This window comes from Ochotona curzoniae, unplaced genomic scaffold, assembly GCF_017591425.1.
Source record: "Ochotona curzoniae isolate NIBS_2020 unplaced genomic scaffold, NIBS_Ocur_1.0 patch260, whole genome shotgun sequence".
NCBI classification, from domain to species: Eukaryota; Metazoa; Chordata; class Mammalia; order Lagomorpha; family Ochotonidae; genus Ochotona; species Ochotona curzoniae.
Window position 1 is genome coordinate 262,837 of NW_024466818.1, and position 14,224 is coordinate 277,060.

Consider the following 14,224-nt stretch of genomic DNA (forward strand, 5'->3'; position numbering starts at 1 on the left):
TCTTATCTGCGGCGTTTCAGGAGTGGCCAGGGCCTCCTGGGAGTTTTACTCTCACGGACTTTACCTGAAGGTAAGCTGTGATAGCACAAATCAGGGGCAGGCATTTGGCCTTGCTCTTCAAGACGCCCTCCTCCCTATCACAGTGCCTATGCGCAAAGCCGACTCCAGCTCCGCATGCCAGCTTCTTGTTAACACACACCTTGGGGGTACAGCGGTGATGGCCCAGATAAGTGGGTCCATGCCACTCACACGGGGGCTTGCTTTAAGCTCTTGGTTCCCAGGCTGCTCGGCTGTTACAGAATCTGCGCTCTGTCTCTGCCGCTCAGATTAAAATAAAAATAACTAAAGTATATTGAGTGCTGGCTCTGTTACTCTCACCTCTTTCTCTCTCTTTTAATATTTTATTTCTTGGGGCACAATGCAATGTCTCAGTCGGCAGATCCTCCCCTTGCACATGCCAGATTCCCATACGAATGCCAGTTCATGTTCCGGCAGCTCCACTCCCTATCCAGCTCCCTGCTTGTGGCCAGGGAAAGTAGTGGAGGACGGCCCAAAGCCTCGCCTCGAGACCCTGCACCCGCGTGGGAGACCAGGAAGAACTCCTGGCTCCTGGCTTTGGATTAGCCGAGTCTTGGCTACTGGCAGTTACAGTCACTTGAGAAGTGGATGCACAGACAGAGGATCTTTCTTTCTGTCTCTCCTTCTCTCTGAATTTTTCCTATAAAAATAAATATTTTTAGGGCCCGGCGCGGTGGCACAAGTGGTTAAGGTCCTCGCCTTGCACACCCAGGATCCCATATGGGCTCCGGTTCTAATCCTGGCAGCCCCACTTCCCTTCTAGCTCCCTGCCTGTGGCCCGGGAAAGCAGTCGAGGACGGCCCAAGGCTTTGGGACCCTGCACCCACGTGGGAGACCCGGAAGAGGCTCCTGGCTTCGGACCGACATAGCATCGGCCGTCGCGCTCACTTGGGGAGTGAATCATCGGACGGAAGATCTTCCTCTGTGTCTCTCCTCTCTGTATATCCACCTTTCCAATAAAAAAATAATAAAAATAAATCTTAAAAAATTTTTTTTTATATTTTTTATTTTATATTTATTTTTTAAAGATTTATTTTTATTATTATTATTTTTTATAAGAGCCAGGAGCCTCTTCCGCTGGAGCTGGACCAGGTGCAAGCCAGAAGCTGGAACACCACTCAGGTCTCCCACGTGGCTGGCAGGAAATCCAAGCACCTGCTGCCCGCCTGCTGGGGTATGCAGTAGTAGGCAGCTGGAACTGGTTGTGGGGCTGGGACTTGAACCCAGGACCCTGTGGTAGGTCTCATGCAGGTTTCCAATGACTGCACCATGAGACCAAACTCAGAGCCTTAGGTCCTTAAAAATGAGCCAAACCAGGCCTGGCGCAGTAGCTTAGTAGCTAAAGTTCTCACCTTGCACTGGGATCCTATATGGGTGTCGGTTCATGTCCTGGTGACCCCACTTCCCACCCACCTCTCTGCTTGTGGCCTGGGAAAGCAGTAGAGGCTGGACCAAAGCCTTGGGACCCTGCAACTGCTTGGGAGACTTGGAAGAAGCTCCTGGACCCTGGCTTCAACTCAGAACAGCTCTGGCCATTGCGGCCACTTGGGGAGTAAACCAGTGGATGGAAGATCATCTTCTTTGTCTCTCCTCCTCTCTGTAAATCTGACTTTTCAAAAAAATAATATATATTTTAAAAATGAGCTGAAGGCCCAGCGGCATGGCCTAGCGGCTAAAGTCCTTGCCTTGAACGCGCCAGGATCCCATATGAGCGCCAGTTCTAATCCTGGCAGCCCCACTTCCCATCCAGCTCCCTGCTTGTGGCCTGGGAAAGCAGTCAAGGACAGCCCAAAGCCTTGAGACCCTGCACCCGCGTGGGAGACCTGGAAGAACTCCTGGCTCCTGGCTTCGGATCAGCACAGCACCGGCCATTGCGATCACTTGGGGAGTGAATCATCAGATGAAAGATCTTCCTCTCTCTTCTCCTCTCTGTATACCTGACTTTGTAATGAAAATAAAAATAAATCTTTTTTAAAAAATGAGCTGAACCCTGCTTCCTGCTGAACAGTGCCAGGCAGCCCTGGTAACAGACCCATCATGGAGACAGCCCCAGGGACAGCCCAGGCTCCGGCCCACCCACGGGGGGTGGCTCTCAGTCCAACAGAGAATGATTTGTGAAATGACTGAATGCACTTACCTGAAGGTGGGCTTGCACAATTTGGCAAAACAGTTGGGTGAACTGTGAAGATAAAGGCTGATGAGAGGGGACGTTGGAAGGGTTTGAAGAGCCAGGACAGCCTGGCACCAAGGCTGGGGGTGCTGAGTGAAGGCCTTGAACACTGCACAGGAGCCTGTGCCTTCTCCTGAGGGAACTGGGGAGCCACGGTGGGTTCTAGGCAGGGGAGGGGACCCAATCAGACCTATAGGTTGGTGGACCATTCTGGTGGGTAGGCGGGCATGAGACAGATCTGAGGTGTTTGTTAACTTGTGCCATGAGACCCACGTGCGGTAATTGGGGTGCTGGTTCTGAGTCTCATTCTGCTTCTGATCCAGCCCCCGGCTAATGCCTACCCTGGGAGGCTGCTGGACCTGGGTCTCTTCCACTCAGGTGAAAGACCAAAGTGGAGTTCCAGATTTCTGGCTTTAGCCTGGGAGAATCCTGGCTGTTGGGCTGTTGGGGCCTCTGGGGAGTGAACGGGCGGATGCAGCATCTCTCCCAGTCTCTCCTCTCGACAACCACATTTTCATATAAAGTAAAAAGTGATGAAAAACAAACAAAAAACAGCCGGGAGGAAATGTCCACGCAGCCTGCTCTCTCCGCAGCGGGAAGGAAGCTTTGTGGATCCTCCATCACCACCAGGGGGCAGCTTCCAACAGCTTCCACCTGCTCGGTCTCTCCCGCCACAGCTGGACTGCGAGCTGGGTGGAACCAGAGCTGTCCGCACCGCACCTCCCACTGCTTCCCCACTTCCCCAGCCTGGCCTCTGGGCTCCTGGGGCCCAACTCCACCCAGTACAAATTTCTGTCAACACAGCCAGGCTGCTTCTGGCCAGGACAATATTTGCCCTTGCGATCTGGGGAGGTTGTCATGGCAACCCAGCTTCCTCCCTCTTTCCCTCCGCCCCTCACCTCTGCCCCTCAACCTGGCCCAGAGGAGGCCACCCGTTCTCTCTCTGTCAGGGTTTACCTAGCCCTCATTCGCGGACTCCAGGTTGCTCTCCTAGCTCATCTCTTTTCTTTCTTTTTTCAATTTATTTTTATTGGAAAGGTAGATTGACAGAGAGGAGACGGAAAGGGGAGACGGAAAGGTCTCCCATCCGCTGGGCCAGACTGAAGCTGGGAGCCAGGAACTCCATCCAGGTCTCCCACGTGGTTGGCAGAACTCGGGTCATTTTCGGCTGCTTTCCCAGGTGCTGCAGCAGGGAGCTGAGTCGGAAATGGAGCAGCCAGGGCTCGAGCAGGTGCTCTGTTAAGTGGGGTGCCTGTGGCAAGTGGCAGCTTAGTGTGCTGTGCCACACGCTGGCCCCTTCCTCCCCGTTTTGGTCTTGCTCACTGGCATCTTATTTTTTGTCCTGCTGGGTCTCTCTCCCGCTCTCGCTCTCCCTCTCCTGTCTCTTGGTGCCTCTTTCTCTGATCCCCATGTGCTGGGGAGGGGTGATTTGTCTGGCCCAGGCTCTGTCTGTCTAACCCTGTGCCTCTCTGATCTCCTGTCCTGTCTGTCCAGCAGCTGTGTGTGTGCCTCTGGCCTGCACCTGTGTCTCCTGTCCCTGCTCTGTCCCTCTGTTCCCATGTCCCCTCTCCCTGGGTCTCCATCTCCGTCTCTGACCTTCACCTCGGACCACCACATCTGTATGTTTCCACAGCTGCCTGCGTGTCTCTGCTGCTGTCTGTCTCTCTCCCGATCACTGTCCTGGTGGCTGGGTCTCTCATGGGGGTCTCTGTCCTTCTGGCCTTATCTCTCTGCAGGTCTGAGCCTCAGGGGGCCATCTCTGCCTCCCATTTCTGGCTTCTATCCCCACGGGTGCCTCCCTGTTCCATCCCTCTCTGCCTCATTTCTCCTGCACCATCTGCCGACCTTCTCCTGTCCTCCCCCACCCGCCTCCCAAGGCCCCGGGGCTGCTCTCAGAAGGCTCTGTCGGAGCAGACAGCTCCTGGCAAGGGGGGTGGGCAGACACAGGCTTTACAGCTTCCTCTCTGCCTTTGCCCCTCTCCCTCAACCCAGGGAGGGAGAGAGGAGGCAGGCAGGGGCAGAAGGTACTGCCTGGTCATGGCTGGGGTGGAGGGATTAGGCAGAGAAATAAGTGCCAGGAGTCTCTGTACACAGCAAAGGCAGTGGAGTGAGACAGGCTCCCAGAGAGAAGCTGGGGAAGGAAGAAGTTCAAAGGCAGGCAGAGGGCAATGGCCTGGATGGAGAGAGAGCACGAGAGTTGAGGGCAGAATGCAAGGAGCAGACAGCCCAGCAGGCCCTGGGCGAGAAGGCAGGGTGAAGAGAGAGAGAGGAGAGAGAGGAGAGAGAGGGAGGGAGGCTGAGAGAAGCCGGACAGGGACTGGAGGAAGATAGAAGCTAGCAGGCAGGTGGGGGGAGTGCTGCTAAACTTAGAGAACAATGGGGTGCAGGGTGGGGGAGCTGCTGGGAAGCAGGAGGGTCCCTTAGAGGTACAGAGGGGCACTTGGCCACAGGGAGGGGCTGCATCTCTGCCTAAAGTTCCCAGAAGCCTTGAGTGTGGCACTGGCAGAGGGCCTGTTAGACCACTGCCTGCTGCCCCCCTCCTCAGTCCCTGGGGCCCTCCAGGAGCCAGGGCTGGGCTGGGCTGGGCTGGGCTGGGCTGGGCGGCTCAAACACAGGGGTGAGGTCCCATCTTTCTGCTCCCTGCCCCTTCCCCATGTCTCCATCCACCAGCTCAGCGTGTATGCACTTGACATGTTGTCTCCCCATCCGTGTTTTCCCCATTTTTCTCTTTTTGTGCGTCTTGGCGTATTCGTGCCATTTCCTTCTCCCTGTCTTCCCATGTCCCTTCACCCTGCTCAGCCCTCCCTCCCCTGCCCCTACTCTGTAGAGACAGACCCCCTTGGGGCCACAGGGAGACTCTGGCCCAGCTCCGGCCTCTCTCAGAGGTGCCGGCGAGCTCAGACCCATCAATCCCTCTTCCAAACTCCAGGAACTTGAGTCTTTCCCAGGACCCAGAGGATGCAGGAATGTGGGGCAGAGAGCAGGGAGGCTGGCCAGAGGTCCCGGAAGCCAGGGAACCCCCACTCCTTCCTCCCTGCCCCCTCCTGGGATCCCCGGGACCTCAGCTTGCAGAGTGGAATGGGCAGACTGGCCCATGTCCCCTTGGGTCCGACAGGCCTCAGGGGAGCGCGTATGCCTGGGAGGTCCCGGATGTGCAGAAGGCTGTGGAGCCCAAATCTGGTGCCGTCTGTCCCCCCACCCCCCTCAGGTCTGGAAGTTCCCCAGAGGGAAGGCAATGGCAAAAGATGAAGAGGAGGTTTTGGTTGAACAGGAGCCAGTGTGGACTGGTGTGGGCTGTGGACTAGGTGTGTGACCCCAGGTGTCCCCGTGGAGGTGGGACGGCGTGCAGCACATGTGACGTGTGTATGTGTGCTGCAGGTGGCCCGTGAGTGTGGGAGTATTAGTGTGACCCCTGTGACACTGGAGGAGCTTGTGGGACTGTCTCAGTGAGGGCTGGGAATGTGTGAGGTGACCATGTAGCTTCTGGGATGCTCTAAGACCCTGGCATGCTTGTGGGTGGGGTGGCAAACCTGGTGCATGGTGTGCTGCGTGGTGTGATGCATGGCGTGGTGTGTGCTGTGTGTAGTGATATTGTTGTCCATCGCTCCTTGAGAACCACCCCGCAGCCCACCCCATGCTGGAACGTGCTGAGGACACTGTGCTGATGTCCTGGGACACAGAGGCCAGCAGAGGGGGCAGACAGCGCTTGCAACGTGACCTAATGGTGTGCGAATGTGTGTGTGCGTGACTGACGGTGTCATGGGGCTGTGGGAAACTGTGGCTGTGTGTTTGTGTGTGTGAATCTATATGTGACTTTGCGTGTGACTGTGTGTGTGTGCCTGAAGCCCCCAACACATCACTGTGTGTCACTAGCCAACGGTCACTTGGTGGGTGACAAACTGGCTCTCAGGGCATGACTGGGAGCCACAGCCTATACAGTTCTCTGACGGTGCTCCCTGGGGCTCAGCCCACGGTAGACTGACCACGGGACAGATACTGTGGCTGTGTGAGCATCTGGGGGGGAGGTGAGTTCTGGGGCGGGGGCTGGAGTGCTACAGTGTGAGGGAGCATGCAGGCTTCTGGGGGTCCTCAAGCGATCTCTCCATGCCTGCTCCCCCCCAAGTCCCCTCTGGTGGCTGTGACGACCGCCCGCCACTGCCCTCTGCCGGCTCCCCCTCCTGCGCCCCACAGGCCCTGGCCCCGCCCCCTCCCACCGCCCACAGCTGCAGAGCCTGTCACCTCCTCCCCAGTGCGGGCAAGGCAGCGGTGGCCACAGCAGCAAGTGACTGGACGCAGGACCGGGGACAGGTGAGGTGTCCCCACCTCCCCCTCAGGTCTCGGGGTCTCCCCCTCGCGTGGCCTCTGCTTCTCACTCCATCTTCCTTTCTCTGTCTGTGCTGTAGCCAGCTTCATCTCTGCTTCTGCATGCCCAGCCCTTCCCCACGCCCCACTGTCCATCTCCCCCCGGACTCATCCCCCAGACCCCCATCTCCTCTCTGTCTCCTAGGCTGCCACACCTGCCTTTCCCTGTCCTTTGTCCCTGCCTCTCCCTGCCCCGGTGTCGCTCTGTCTCGGACCTGGGTTTTCCAGCTCCTGTATTTCCCATGCCCAGTCTGTCTCTCTGAGGTGCTCCCCATGCAGTGCTCCTCCAGCTGGGTGATGGGGAGGATTCCTGATAGTGGGTCCCGGCAGATCTAAGCCCAGATTTCCCTCCCTGGTTGTTGGGAATCCAATGGGGTGAGGGGTGTCTCCCTGGCACTGGACTTCACCCCTCAGGCAAGGGGAAAGTTTGCATAAGACTGGAACCTTCTCTAGTTTGGGACTGTGGGACCCCTTCCAGGCTTACTGGATGAATTCTCCTCTCCTCCGCCCCCATACCAGGCTCCCCGGAGTCTCCACGTCTAGACTTGGGGTGACACTGCCTCATCTGCTGGGCACAGCTCTAGGGCAATCGCCCGCTCAGCAAACAATCCCCGCCCCCCTTCCGCTGCCACTGCCCGCGGCCCCAGTAGCAACAGGTGGTGCTTGGTGCTGGTGCGGTCATGGGGGGCACCTGGGCATCCCGCACCGCTCCCGGTCCCATCCTCCACGTCCCCAAATCCTCCCGTGCGGGGTCCCCGAGCTCCGTGCGTGAATGCCCGAGGCCCGGGGCCCTGCAGGCTGCGCCCCTCGCCATGCAGAGCTCCGCACCCTGGAGGAGGCTGCTGCTGCTGCTGCTCGCGCTGTGGGCGCCTGAGGTGAGCACCCGCGGAGCCCCGAGGACCCCATGCTGGGCGGGGAGGAATGGGGGTTCAAGTCTCCCCCTCATCACAGGTGGGGGTGTTTCAAGACCTCCCCGCTTTCCCCTGAGCCGAGCCCCTTTCTCCTTCACAAATCCTCCTGAATGAGATCCGGCCACCCTCTCTCCTCAGAACAACTCTCGGGCAGCTGCTGGGTAGAAGCTTCTATATAGAGGCCACCCAAGACCCCCGATCCAACGGGACAGCCCCTCCCAGTGTCTAGGGCGGTGGGGCGGGCTGTCCGGGAGCGGGCCTCCCTTCCCTTCTCTCGTAGACGGGCGCTGCGGGGCAGACGGCGGGGGAGCTGTACCGGCGCTGGGAACGGTACCGCAAGGAGTGCCAGGAGAGCCTGGAGGCCGCCGAGCCGCCCTCAGGTGAGGCTGCGGGCGAGGGGGCGGGCGCCTGGGTGGGGCCTAGCGTCGGTGGGCGGGGCCTCGAAGGGGTGGGATTCGGGCCGGTGGGCGGGGCTCGGCCTAAACGCAGGGACGGACGAAAGGGGCGGGACCAGGGCTGGTGGGAGGGGCCTAAAGCTAAGTCAGGAGTGACGGGGCGGGGCCAGAACTGGTGGGCGGGGCCTTGATGAAATCTGAAACAAGGAATGGAGTTTCAGGTGGGGCCTGGGCTGTACTTAATTAGGAAGAGTTGAGGACTGAGGTTTTCCTGGGCGGGGCTTAGGGGATGGGCGGGGCCTGGAGGCTGGAGGGAGGAGCTTGTGGCGGAGCGAGGGGGCTCTGAACCCTCTGGGTGGGCCGGCTGGGCCGGGCTGGCGCGTGGGAGGCGCAGGGAGTCCACTTGGCATCCTGCTCCCACGCCCAGGTCTCGCGTGTAACGGGTCCTTTGATATGTACGTCTGCTGGGACTACGCGGCCCCCAACGCCACCGCCCGTGCGTCCTGCCCCTGGTACCTGCCCTGGCACCGCCAAGGTGAGGCCTGACCCTCCCCAGGCGCTTGGAGCTCCCAGCCGTGCCCCCACAGCGCATACATGCCCCCTCATGCCCCCTTTGCCTGACCCTCTGCCCTTGGCTCCTTCCACCCCACCCGATACCTCTTCTCTGAGGACAACGGGGATGAATTCTCCTCTCACCTTTTCCGGAATCTATCTGGCTCTGAGCGTCCTGGGTTTCCTAGCTTTTGGGCACTTTGTTTCGTGTCTTTGTGCCTCAATTTCCTCATCTGTACAATGGGGCTGACAGTACTGATTTCCTAGAGTTGTATATTATCCAACTGATGAATACCTATACAAAGCTATCTATCAGAGGATTATTATCATCTCTGTCTCTCTGTCCTACAGGTTGTTTTCTTTTTTTCAACTCTTTTTAGATTTATTTTTTATTTTTATTGGAAAGATTTACAGAGAGGAGAGACAGATCTTCCATCTACTGGTTCACTCCCAAAATGTGCACAATAGCCAGAGCTGAGCCGATCCAAAGCTGAGAGCCAGAAGTTTCTACTGGGTCTCCCACACGGGTGCAGGATCCCAAGGCTTTGGGCCGTCCTCTGCTGTTTTCCCAGGCCACAGGCAGGGAGCTGGGTGGGAAGCAGGGCAGCCGGGACAGTGTCCGTTCGGATGCCAGCTCTTGCAGGCGAGGGTTAGCCGATGAGCCTTTGCATCAGCCCTACAGTTTTTATTTCTGTCTGCCTCCTTCTCTGTACCTCTGGTCCTCCTCTGGCCTTCCCTACAGTGGCTGCGGGATTCGTCCTTCGCCAGTGTGGCAGCGATGGCCAATGGGGACCTTGGAGAGACCACACCCAGTGTGAGAACCCAGAGAAGAGTGGGGCCTTTCAGGTGAGGAAGCCAGGGATGCCCGTTAGTGTGTCCAGGGGCAGTGGCAGGCTTGGCTCCCCATTAGCATCGCGTATTCATCGTTTCAACCACAGAGCCCCGTGGGAAGAGAGGACTCAGGTGTCATCGCCCCATAACCAGGTCCCCTTGGTCCTGGCTTGAGTGTCCTGTGCGGGCGGTGAGGTTGTGGGTCAGCGGTCACCAGGGGGCGCCCACACTGCTAGGCCACACACCTAGCTGGGACTGCCAGCCGCCATTCAGGCAGGAGGGAACAGGTTCTCCCCGAACCAGGGGTGCTGGCTGACATCCCCCCCGGGGGCGAGCTGGCTCTGCTTCCTCCTGCCAGGACCAGCGGCTCAGCTTGGAGCGGCTGCAGGCGATGTACACCGTGGGCTACTCGCTGTCCCTGGCCACGCTGCTCCTGGCCCTGCTCATCCTGGCTAGCTTCAGGTGGGAGCCATACCACCCCCCCCTGTGGTTGGGGGAAAGATTTGGGATTCCCGGTCAGGCATGCTTGCACTTCCCTCAACCCCCAGGAGGCTGCACTGCACCCGGAATTACATCCACATCAACCTCTTCACATCTTTCATGCTGCGGGCTGCGGCCATCCTGACCCGAGACCGGCTGCTGCCTCCCCCGAGCCCCCACTCTGGGGACCAGACCCTCGCCCTGGGGAGCCAGGTGGGTGAGCATCATCACCTACCTGTCCCCCCCCAAGGGGGAAGTGGCACAGTCACCACCTCCTGCCTGCTCCCAGCCACCCAGGGCTTCTGCAGACACACACCCCCACTGCCACCATTCAGCCTCCCCACTCCTGAGCTCTTCCCTCAGCATCTACTCTCCCTCCACCAAGATGAGAGAATCCACCTGCCTTGGGGGGGGGGGTCAGGAGGAGAAGAAGCTAAATGGGAAGGGAAGGAGGGTGGCAACCCTGCAGATACTTAGTGACAGACACCAGAAGCAGAGTGGGAAAAGCAGGACCTGGACGCTCCTTGTGCATCGGATTGTTAGGGTGACATGGACAGGAGGTATTCTGTGCCTAGGAGGGGTAAGGGCGATAGGGGCTTTATTTGGGGGCAATATCTGGGATGAGAGTTTAGGGAGGCTAAGAACCTCCGGGCTCAGCACCACCTACTGGGGACACCAGACAGCTGGGCGCGGATGCAAAGCTGGGGGTCCCACTGCCCACCACTGCCTAGGCCTTGGCCGCCTGCCGCACGGCCCAGATCGTGACCCAGTACTGCGTGGGCGCCAACTACACGTGGCTGCTGGTGGAGGGCGTGTACCTGCACAGCCTGCTGGTGCTGGTGGGCGGCTCGGAGGAGGGCCACTTCCGCGGGTACCTGCTCCTCGGCTGGGGTGAGCCTCGACCCCGGACTCCAGCCCGCCCAGCCCAGCGCCCCTCGCTCGGCTCCCTGGACCGTCCAGCTTGTCCACCTCCGGGGGGTGGGGAGGGTCTCCTCCGCTCTCCAGGGCGCTGCACCCACCCTGCGCGGGTCTGAGGCCTGGCGGGGCCTGTGCGCGCGCTGACGGCTGCGGTGGGGTGGGGGGCGGGGATGGGGTCTGCACAGGGGCCCCCGCGCTGTTCGTCATTCCCTGGGTGGTCGTCAGGTACCTGTACGAAGACACGCAGTGAGTGGCAGGGTCTGTGGGGCGGGGCCCGGGCGTGGGCGGGGCCTGAGTGGACCAGGGTGGGGCGGGGCTTACAGGGCAGTGGGCGGGGCCTGCTGAGCGCACCTGTCGCGGCTGTGGCTCCCTCCTCCAGGTGCTGGGAGCGGAACGACGTCAAGGCCATCTGGTGGATCATCCGCACCCCCATCCTCATAACCATCTTGGTACCGTTGCCCCCATCTCCTCTAGGCAGCCCTCAGGGATGTCCCATTCTGGGACCTGTGTGTGTGTGTGGACCCCACTTTCTCTCCTCCCCAAACGTCCTCCTCGCTCTCCCTGCAGATTAATTTCCTCATCTTTATCCGCATTCTTGGCATCCTCGTGTCCAAGCTGAGGACACGGCAGATGCGCTGTCCAGACTACCGCCTGAGGTGAGAGCTGGGCTGGGGGAGGGTGTGAGCCTAAGGGAGCAGGCCTTGCCATCACTGCGCTATTTATTCCTAGGTTGGCTCGCTCCACGCTAACGCTGGTGCCGCTGCTGGGCATCCACGAGGTCGTGTTTGCGCCCGTGATGGAGGAACAGGCCCGGGGCGCCCTGCGCTTGGCCAAGCTGGGCTTTGAGATCTTCCTCAGTTCCTTCCAGGTACGTCCGGGAACCAGGGGGTTGGGGAGCCAGTGTTACGATCACTCCCTGATGAATGTTGGGGAGCCAGGGGGCTGGGACTGTTCTGGACTAAGTCTGAGCACTCCCCTCCCCCAACACCTGCAACAGCTGGCACCAGGCCTGGCTGCAGCTGAAGGTCACTCAATCCAGCTTTCCCACTTTAGTGCAGAATCTAGAATTGTAACCAGCATCTTCACTGATAGACCAGGCACCCATCCTCTCACGGCAAACTTTATGGCCGACCCTGAACTGGCTTGCCCTGTCCTAAGGCCTGCCTTCTATCCCCTTCACGGGAGGTGGGCGACTGGAGCAGGTGAGGGAGGAAGCCAGGAAGACAGGCAGGAGAATGTTCTAGCAAGTGAAACGCCAGGCGCCAGGAGTGAGGGGACAGCCTCACTCAGGCTGTGTGCCCTCTGCGCTCCCGCAGGGGAGGAACTGAGGTAGATTTCCGAGGCTTCCAGAAGGGAGCATGCTCCCGACAGCACACGGAGCTTCAGCCATTAATTAGGGAACACTGTGGCCTGCTCAGTTTAGGGGAGTACTGAGCCAAGGAGCAACGCTAAACCAGGGCCGCTGACGAGGTGATGTGGGGTCAGGGAAGGGTTCAAGGTCTTGCCCCCCCGCCCCACCTGACCCTCCTCCTCCAGGGCTTCCTGGTGAGCATCCTCTATTGCTTCATCAACAAGGAGGTAGGTCGAGCCCCTGCCCGCCGCCCGCGCTCCTCCTGGCGGCCGCGCTGGGAAACGGCGCCGCCTCTGAGCATCCCTGTTGCAGGTGCAATCGGAGATCCGCCGGGGCTGGCGCCACTGCCGCCTGCATCGCAGCCTGGGAGACCAACAGCGCCAGCTCCCGGACTGCCGCACCACCCGGGCGCTGCCCCTGGGCTCTGGCCTCGGCGAGGTCCGTAGCGGCCGCGCCATGTCCTGCGGGACCTTGCCGGGAGCTGGGGATGATGGCAGCCGGGTACTGGAGAGTTACTGCTAGGTGGCAGGATTGCGCTGTGCCTCCTCCGTGCCAGGCCCGGTGTAGGGGACGCCCGGGAAACATGAGAGGAGACAAGGTGGCCAGCATCCTGAAGGAGGAAGACCCTGAACACAAACTGAGAGCTATGGCAATGGCTGGTGCAGGGATTCTAGACAGGAGTTTAGGGTGACATTTAACAAGGGGAACAACTGGAAATCAAGGCTCTGGCAGGAACAGCACACACAAAGGCCCTGGGGCAGGGAGGAGCTGGTCTGGTCTGCAATGAGACACCGAGCCAGAGCCCACACAGGGCGGGAAGGGACACTCAGGACTATTGGCATGAGAGCCTCAAGGGCTCTCTGAGGCAATGCCACTGCCCGCCTGCAGAGGATTCGATGATCAGAGCCAGGGGAGGAAGCTGGGGCTTGGTGAGCTGCCCCTCCTGCAGATGGGGGTGGCAGGGCTCCCCAAGCCGGGTGGGGGCTACCTGGAAGGCAGAGTGGAGGGGACTGCTGAGTGAGCCCAGGACTCAGGGTGAGTGCTGAGTGTCCTGTGGGTGCCACACTGCCTGTGTCCAGATGTACACAGGGACACTTCAGGCAGTTATGGCTGAAAAACAGTGCGTCCAGAGTGGCCAGCCTTTGCCAGCTGCAGAATGAGATGGGCTGTCTGAGGCACTGAGAGCACTGGGGGGCAGGGAGGGCTCACCCCGCTCTGCGGCTGCTCAGCTGTAAGGCTGTGGGTCTGGGCAGGAACTCCTGGAAATAAAACATGAGAAATACTGGGGTCCCTGCTTCTTGGGTCAGAGAATCCTGTCAGGTTGTCAAGGACATGGCTGGGAGTGGAGGGGTGCAGGTTGTGGCTGGACTGGAAGCCCCGGACACCATGCAGCCGTGACTGGTCCCCAGCCAGGAGGCCCAGCTACCATGTGGCAGCCCAGACCCTCTGCTCACCATGACACACAGGCGAGGGTGGGCATGCACCCGAGGGTGGTGTCCACACAAACCTGCTGCTGAGGCCAAGAGAGACAAGGCCCAGCACAGCTGCAGATTTGCTGGGTGCATGGTACAGTGATGGGAACCCATCCAGCTGTGGCCTGGGAAAGCAGTCGAGGATGGGGAGAAGTAGAGGTTGGCCCAAAGCCTTGGGACCCTGTACCCACATGGGACACCGGAAGACGCTCTCTCCTGGCTCCTGGTTTTGGAATAGCTCAGCCTGGCCAGTGTGCCCACCTGTGGAGTGAACCAGTTGACGGAAAGGCTTTCTGCAAATTGGCTTAATGAAGAATGATGGAACCCACACAACAGGGTGCCAGACAGCAAGGCATGGCCCCTGGGATGCTGCCTACTGCACACAGGGCACGAGGTAGTTGCGCCACCTGCTGGCCTTGCACTATTCCCACAAGTTCTGCTTTGGAAGTCCTTGTGGATGCCGGGCAGGGGCTGGTTTGGTGGCACCAGCATCCCTTATTAGAGTGTTGCTTCCAACTCAGCTCCCTGCCTATGCACCAGGGGAGGCAGTGAGATGGCCTGGGTACCTGGAGTTCTGGGCTCCTGGGGTTGGTCTCATGCAGTCATTTGGAGTGAAGGGAGCGCATACAAGATTTCGCTCTCTGCCTTTCAAATAAACACCCTCCGAAAAGATGGAGCTTCAAGATGGCTCAATGGGCTAACTC

The 14,224-nt window shown here is 59.5% G+C and overlaps 1 protein-coding gene across 1 annotated transcript; it reads left to right on the top strand.

The window, feature by feature from the left end:
* Nucleotides 1-5,483: 5,483 nt before the first annotated feature.
* GIPR (gastric inhibitory polypeptide receptor) lies at nucleotides 5,484-12,570 on the top strand. The gene is given in 14 exon segments (XM_040996275.1): nucleotides 5,484-5,525; nucleotides 5,627-5,716; nucleotides 7,802-7,901; nucleotides 8,344-8,451; nucleotides 9,211-9,314; nucleotides 9,658-9,761; nucleotides 9,848-9,992; nucleotides 10,511-10,670; nucleotides 10,883-10,943; nucleotides 11,077-11,146; nucleotides 11,265-11,353; nucleotides 11,427-11,565; nucleotides 12,234-12,275; nucleotides 12,361-12,570. Coding segments are annotated over 14 exon segments (1,464 nt in total).
* Nucleotides 12,571-14,224: the final 1,654 nt, after the last annotated feature.